Source organism: Coloeus monedula, assembly GCF_965178545.1.
Source record: "Coloeus monedula genome assembly, chromosome: Z".
NCBI classification, from domain to species: domain Eukaryota; kingdom Metazoa; phylum Chordata; class Aves; order Passeriformes; family Corvidae; genus Coloeus; species Coloeus monedula.
Window position 1 is genome coordinate 67,588,087 of NC_138822.1, and position 8,104 is coordinate 67,596,190.

The 8,104-nt window shown below is 39.2% G+C and overlaps 1 protein-coding gene across 7 annotated transcripts in view; it reads left to right on the forward strand.

The window, feature by feature from the left end:
• The window catches only part of SLC38A9 (solute carrier family 38 member 9), a 47,768-nt gene extending 45,969 nt beyond the window's left edge, over positions 1 to 1,799 (forward strand). For all 7 annotated transcript variants that reach the window (XM_082301480.1, XM_082301485.1, XM_082301483.1 and 4 more), the window contains one exon: positions 796 to 1,799. In XM_082301480.1, coding sequence (XP_082157606.1) covers positions 796 to 961 — 166 coding nt within the window. In that variant the 3' untranslated portion in view covers positions 962 to 1,799. The remainder of the gene's footprint in view (positions 1 to 795) is intronic.
• Positions 1,800 to 8,104: the final 6,305 nt, after the last annotated feature.

Below are 8,104 nucleotides of genomic sequence, written 5' to 3' on the forward strand. Positions count from 1 at the left end.
TGTATAACAGTGGATTTCCAACAGATAAATTGTCTAACTTGCATGTTTGCTGATTTTGTGTTGCAGATGATTTTCATGTATTATGGTCTTTCCTCTGAAGGGAATGTTCAAATATATGAAAAAAAAAGCATTGTTACTTAGTAATATTTGGCTGCTTAGTAAGGGAAAATAATGAGAACGTTTTTGTAAGCAAGGGAGAGGTTAGAAAAAGAACAGTTAAATGCAACCTTGCTGTGGTTGATCATGTTACCAGAAGGGCATGTTGCTCCTCTTAGGTCTGGAGAATGATTTTCTATAAGCTCATTAAATAAATTAAAATAAGAGTTGCAGATTCAGGAACATTTCTATATTCAAGTGTTTTAATATGTGTCCTCAGGTGGCTGGGGTGCAATGAGATTTACAGTTCTGACAGTAAAGGATGTGTAACAGAGGGTGCACTGTCCAGTCTCTTTCTGTTGCATGTTGACAGATTTCCCCAAAGTAGAAACATAAAGTCAAAGTAAGGGATTTGGTCCTCAACAGCATCACAGGGTATGACTGAAAGGACAGAGACATGTCCGAGTGCAGGTACAGGCAAGCAGGGGGCTGGACAACACAGAGGGTGATCATTAAATGCAGTGAAGGAGGTGGAGTCAGCAAGGAACAGAAATCAATGTTTAGCAATTGCAGATAGTCAGTGTTCATCCAGACTGTTCATTGGTTTGGCGGGGGAAACGACAATAAGAAATAAGAATAAATGCAAAGCATTCTTTCTTTTTTTCTCTTCTTCTTCCCCTCTTCCCTCTCTTTCCTCAGATACTCCGGAGCAACATGTGGTCTGGCCTTTGTATTCGTGTATCCATCACTCATCTACATGATCTCCCTGTACCGTGCTGGGCAGCTGACGTGGCCAGCATTGATCATTCACATCTTTATAATCCTCCTTGGACTGGCTAATCTGATTGCACAATTCCTATTGTGAAAACTCCCCCTTCTCCCGTGGCTGTCACAAGTGGTACTTCAGGATTTGGCAACAGCCTTAAGCAACACTGTTAGGCATGAGAACAGTTCTCAATGTGAGGATTTTGAGAAAAGCTGCAAATTCAAACAAATTCAAACCACATCATTCAGGTGCTTTACAGGAAACATGTATTGCTTCTTTGAAAACACAGTTTTGTGAGAAGTGGAATGGTTCAGATGTGAGTGATACAGTTCTCCTGGTTTTGTTGAAGGTGCATCAAAAATTAATGAAGCTCAAATATTTTAATTTTTTACAGCACATTTCTCCAAATACAAAGTTTCCAGCCTCAAGCTGTGAGAGTCTTTCCTCCAAAGCAGCTGTCCTTACCTTGATCAGCAGGCATGCTTTCTCAGTATTGTTCAGTGACTCTTTGAAATGCTCTTTTGTTGCAGTTATTTTCTTGATTTGTTTGGAAAATTAAGACTTTATTGTCTTTCCTCTTTTTTTTTAGGTTAATTTATAGTCATTTGGGTCAAAATGCACTCTTAATTTTGAATACGCTATTAAATTGTTTTGGCAATATTTTTCCTCTAGGAAATTCCAACAAAGAGAAACAATAAACTCATGTTTCAGTGTTTTATTCAGAACCAATATGTACACAAATTATTTGTGATCTTACAATACAAAAAAGTCAGGAGGAAAAAAATTAGAACAAGACAATTAAAATCAGTATTCCAGGCTTGACCTCAGTTCAACTCTGTTACTGGGCTATTATGTGCTGTGAAGTTGTTTTGTCAGGAGCTGGATGTGGTTTCATGGATGCATGGTGTGCACAGCATTTGTTCATCACAGGCTCGCTCCCTCCCTTGTAGGGTCTTCCTCTGGTCGTCTCTCACTTTCCTACTATGTTACTCCAGACATTTTGGATGTGAGCAGAGACAAAGCCAGCCATCTTCAGAATCATGGATGAAGTCAAAGAATTTAACTTCTAAATAATTCCTAACAGAAGCTGGAAGAATCTGGGAAGGTTTTGTTTTGGGATTGGGTTTTTTTTAACTTCTTGTTTACGAATTAAGAGGCTGTGCATGCGTAAGCACATAGACACCTCTCTTCACCTACCTTCTGTAAGTCTGTGTCTTAAGCCAAAATATGCAGTAATTAAGTTGCCAGACACTAGTGGAATGTCATTTTTGTGGTTGGACAGAGAGTAGAAACTTCTCTTTGTGTAGAATTTCAGTGCATTAAAATAATCAACAAATAGAATAATTGAAAGAGAACTCTGAGCTATGCTAAATTCCGAAGTAAGTAAAAGAGGAAAAAAGTTGGAGTGGTGCAATCTTTGTGAAGTATGAGTTGGGAAAGATAATTACATTGCAGGGTAAGAGTTCATATTTTCATCAGAAGGACAGTGAAAAACATAACCTAGGTTATTACCATGCTTCTCTGGGAAATTATGTGGATTTTTTAAATAATGATGTAAATCCATTTGTTTTACTTAGGCTCCTCAAACTGTGTAAAGTACACTCACTTTCCTAAATATCCTTTGATTTGTAAGAAATACAGTATTATATGGGTTTGGAATACTATCTGCAGACTACACTGATTATTTATGATTGTTCTTTTCTTGTGAAACTTTCTGTTCCTTTAAATTAGAATTGGGGAATACATCCATCATCTGTTCTATATTAGAGAGAACTATCTGCCCCATCCTGGTCATTTTTTCCTGTGTATACTCTTACAAGAGAAGTACTTAAAAACCAAAAGGAAAGGACAAAAGACACAGACTTCCTAGCATTGTTGGCTTACATACATTAAGCTCTTGTGCTTATTTATTATAGATTCAGTGCTTAACTTAGGTACAAACCCCAGTGAGTGCAGGTAATTAAATTAGATTATATCCTTCCATGTTCCATTTGTATATGATTCCATGATTTATATCCTTGCCATTGAAGCTGATAGTAAAATGCCCATTGATTTTAGCAGAATTAAATTCTGTTAGGATCTAGTAGTCAATAGAAATCTCTAAGAAAGACAGAATTCTTGAAGTGTCCTGATTGCATCTTGTATCTGGCTCTTTTGTCAGTTGTGCAATGAGCAATGACTGAGTTAATATTTAGAAGGAAATTACTCAGAACCTTTTTAAAAGACTGTTTCATCTCTGTGTCACAGAGATAGATTCTTGCTGCACTGTTTATTTACACAAGCCTTTAAAAGCTTTGATTTCAATTACAGACTGGTAAGCATTAGAGTGATAGCAAATATTTTGTTAAACTGTCATCTCCTGAAGCACACCTTCTTATAATAAAGTATTTTTAAATTTTACTACATGCAGTTGAGATTTTCACAAGCATCAGAAGCAAGTTATGACTGTGTAAGTAGATTGTGATTTTCAGGTGTTCTCTTCTTTGTCAGCATCCTAAGTAAAATAATGTCTTAAAATTTAATGGCAACTTAAATGCCCTAAAAGACCAGAGGTGGATTGCAATGTCTTTTTTAGTGCAAGCACAAATTGTAGTTTTTTACAAACACACACTTCACCTGCAGTGATGGCCAGCTAATTTCAGTTCCTTAGGTTCTGTGTTCCAGGATATCATCATGTGATTTAGCAAAGCAAAAAGTAACATATTGACCCAGTAGTATATTATGAAATGTCATTTATTACCTTCTCACAGAAGAAAAATAATCTCTGCTGGAAATACTGAATTTGCTGAAGTAAGCTGTGAGGTGAAACACTTTTGGCTCTGGGCATTGACTAAGAATCTAAGGTTTTCTTCCTAACAGTACCAGGCTCTTTGTCACCATCCCTAACTCATTGCACTCTGACAATCCAGCCATCCATATTACATGATAACTCAGTGATGCAAACTGAAATTCTTGCTGCATGAGGTTTGAGCAGTTGCAGTCAATCCTCTGTGCTGATACCATCAAGCTAAAATCCAGATCTCAAGATACATAAGGTGTTAACCCAGCATGACCTTCAGACATTGCCAAAGCATAAGTAGCCTGGGGAATTCCCAGGAAGCTCCAAGAGCAGTTGTGGACATGTCTGTAGGTTATTGCACACTCTGAGCGCTGATGCTAAGGGATTAGTTTTTCAGCAGGACCGTTGTGATGAACAGAAGTAGTTATATTTTCTAAAGACAAGGACAAATGATACAGCTTGCAAGTCTGTCATCTCTTACGACACGAGAAAGAACTGCCTTCTCTATATGCTTGTACTAATCTCGTTGACCCCTCTGTAATGGCCTAGCATCATTTTGTAATGTTATTGTGGCCCAGATTCTTCCTTTCAGCTCCTAGTGGTCTTCATAATTTCTCGCATGCTTACTGGTTCTCAGTTTGCCTTTGCTCTTCCAGTCTCTCACAGCTGCATCTGTTCCCATAAATAATTTTCTCCTGTTCTGCCTGGACTGGCAATGTAGTGCTAATGTATTAAATCATGTAGCTGAGATGATCTGTGCAGCAAATACGAGCATTTGGGATCCAAACATTGCATCATGTAAACAGAGGATCTCAGGAAGGATATTTTATGTAACATTGCCTATTTTCTTAAAGGTTCAGCTGTTTAAACTCCATGTGCAAAAATATGTGAAGATAATAGCCTTTGGTTGCAACACTGAACTCTTCTTTGTGTTGATAGCTCGCCTGCCTGACCTCCAGACTGCTCCCACCATCACCAGGCTTCTGCACAAGGGCTATCTTCTGTTTACATGCTCATGTAACCTTTTTTCCATAGGGAGTCAGCTTGAGAGTGCGAAGGTTGCCAGGGCAGTTGGTTCCCCATTACTGCAGTAACCTGGCGTCTCCCAGCTTTGAGTGCTCAACTCTGGCCAAGTGTTAATAAACGTGCAAGGACATGCAGTCAGCCCTAAGGTTGATAAAACTCCTTTGTGGAGTTTATTGAACCAAGTTTCTATCCATCCATCCATCGAAGTCCGGAAAGCTGAGTGGCAGCAGCAGTATAAAGGAGTTACATCACAGCTGGAGTTGTGGTGGGAGGGAGAAGAGACTTCCTGGAATACTGAAACAGTTGAAGCTAGGATATACAGTCTGTGCTACTCGAAGTCCTAGCGACTCATGTGTACAGGAGGCAGACTGATGCTGCAGTGGCCAGGTTCTGCAGTGAAATGGTAGTGGGGGATGTGAGAGAGATGGTAGCCTCTGGAAAGCATGTTTTTGCCTTCCAGGATGTTGTGCTTCAGATGACAGCTGCACTAAATTTCTGTCACCTTTATAACAGATATGAAGGTACCTACCTTGAGGAAAAATCAAAAAAAGGAAAAGGATTAGTGCTTGGCCATAACTGGTACTGGTACCAGCAAAAGAGTGTCTCTCTTTCCTTCAGCTGGAAGCAGAAATTAATTCCTGTGGGCAGTTCACTAAATCTGAGAGCTGTCTTCAGTAATGAAATGCTATTTTAGTAGAGTTTTCAATAACTTCTTAATAGGAAGTAAAATACTAATGATAGATGAAACACTAATGTGTTTGGTCTAGTTCATTGTACCATGCTTAGTGGGGGAGTACAGTGTAAGCTTTTTCCTCTGAGTTGGTATTCTACGAGATTAGAACCATGATCAGTGTATTCAATTCCTTTGCCCTTGAGAACACCATTAAACTTCTCTTGGAAAGGAACAGGACTCAACTTGCCAGATCATCACTACCTCTGCCTCCTGTAATTTCAGATAGTGGAACAAGCGCCACGTAACTGTTGCTCTGTGGTTTGTGTTTCCAAACACCAGATGATCCAAGAGGGGCAGAAAGGGTCTCTTTCTTTTTTTTTCAAATTTACATAATTACGGCTTTTCTTAAATACCTCCTTTTTGTAATCCTGAAATAGATTAAATAGTCCAGATGAAAAATGCAGGTTTTTTTTGGTCGCATCTCAGTATGTTTGTACTGCAGCTTGGCTAAAGCTCATTGAATTATTTCCAATAGCCCAAAGACTGTTTAAAAACTGCTGTCCATGTGTTTCTTTTCATCATTGTTTGAATGGCCTTTTTTTCAATTCCATGAACCTTGTTAACTTCTGACATTTCATTAAACTGTTAGAGGAAGTTGAGATTAGTCAGGTCATTTCAAATCAACACAGCAAAGTCATTCAGCTGCAATACAAGGGGAGGAGAAATGCCTACACATTTGAGTACCAGGCTAGATACCAAATGCCACACCAAAGAGAGACATTGTCCCCACTGCTCATCTGGTTTCTTCTCTTAGAGCAAAAGGAGGTTGATTTATGAAATTACCACGGGGCATTCAAATTACAGGCTGGTCGTAGGAAGAAACTGAAGGCTGTTTGCTGGGTTTTTATTTATCTCTTCAGTGAATACCTGTTTTGTTTTGGTTTTTTTTTGTATAATAAGAGCCCAAGTTAGCATAAGCAAACTCATGTACATCCCTTCACCTTCCAGCATAAGAGTTCAAGGGGTCTGGCCAGTACAGAGTGGCAGAGACAGTGAAGATGATTTCCAGTAATGCTTTGTGCTGGCTTTGTGTGTTTGGAATTTAGAAGAGCTCATGGTTGCACTGCATTTCTTCTTCTGTAGAAGTGCAACACTCTTTACTAAAGGAAGGCTGAATCTCACCTACCCTGTCTGCCATCCTTGGGCTTAAGGGGGAGGATTTGCATAACTAAAGTCCTCTGTTATGGAAATATAGCTGCTATTTAGGGTACAGCCAGATTCACAGCAACGGGTAAAAGATCATATCCTGCCTCTGTGAAACTTGCCATGAGCAGATTATTCTTGACTGTGGTGTTCCTGAGACTAGATTTACTAAGCCTTTGAAATAATTTCAGTGTTTCTTTATGATGCCACCAGCTCCCTATTTTTACAGGGTTGGCTCAGGTTCAAGTGTCATCTTGTCTGTCCTCTCAATACACTGTATACCAAAGGAGTGCAAAATTAGGGGTAGAGTCTGTAGCCAAAATTCCAACTAATTGTGATTTCTTCTCTGGATAATTAGTTGTGGTATCAAAGATACAACAAAATTTGCTATTCTTAATGCAGCAGCAGGAGAGTGTTGCATTTTTTTAAATGAACTGATCTAGCCTAAAACAATCTTGGTCTATGATAAGAGGGAAAATATGAGTTGCAACTGCATGTACTGTTCCTGCTTTTACTCCAATAGAAGAAACTGAGTTTAGTTAAAGAACAACAAAAGGGGACAGTTTTTGCTCTCTGTGTGCACTTGTTTATGTTACTTTATGCAGGCAGCCAGCTACCCCATCACAGCAATTGCAATAAATGATGGGCTAGAGCTTCTCCATAAATAAACTTTTACCTAAAGGTGCACGGTTTTTCATTCCTTTCCTGTCTGTTTTCATAGATAACTCATGCCCCCATTAACCCCTTTCAGACAGGTTTATTTACCTGATTTGCACCTTGGTAACAAATTGCCATTTAGTGGCATCAAAGGAGAATGTACATGACCACAGGCTCCCACACCTTCCCTGGGAGCTTAGGAGACTTCCTTCCACATATTCATTTCATTCCACGATCCCCATCTGCACTGGAATGTCTATACTTACCTCTGAGGACAAACTGCAAGTAAACTTCAACCATTGAGTAAACTTGTGAATAACCTGGCTTCTATGGTTTTATTGTGAGGGCACCACATCGTTTTCTTTAACACATGACTGAGTCTTTTACCTTCATCCCATGTGTTTATACAGGGAAAATCAGGCCATTGGACAGCAGAATGTTTAAACATTGCATATGCTTCCCCCTCCACCCTGACTAAAGCAGGTCTCTTAAAAATTAATTTGATAAAATTATGTTCTCTGTTGAGTCAGGGATAGAAATACATCAACCTCACTTTATTCAGTAAGTGAAGTGTCCGGAAAAAAATCACATGGTGAGATCCATATGAAAGACAACTACAAAAAGAGAAGCTTTAAGAGTCATCAAAATGCACATAAAATTTTCTGGCAAGGGCAACCTAGACCTCTGGCTTACTTGGGATGCTTGCCATCAATAGGAATCTTTCCCTTTGCTTTTAGTGGGCACTGATTCAGCCCTTGGAGAAGTCGCTTTTGAAAAGATTTTGGCAGTTAAGGGAAGATTCCATCAGAAACAGCAGGACTCCGCTTTCCACGCAAGGAGCTGGGTATACTTCAGCAGCTGTTACTCAGATGCAGTTGGACCTGCATCACAGTTTGCATGCTAT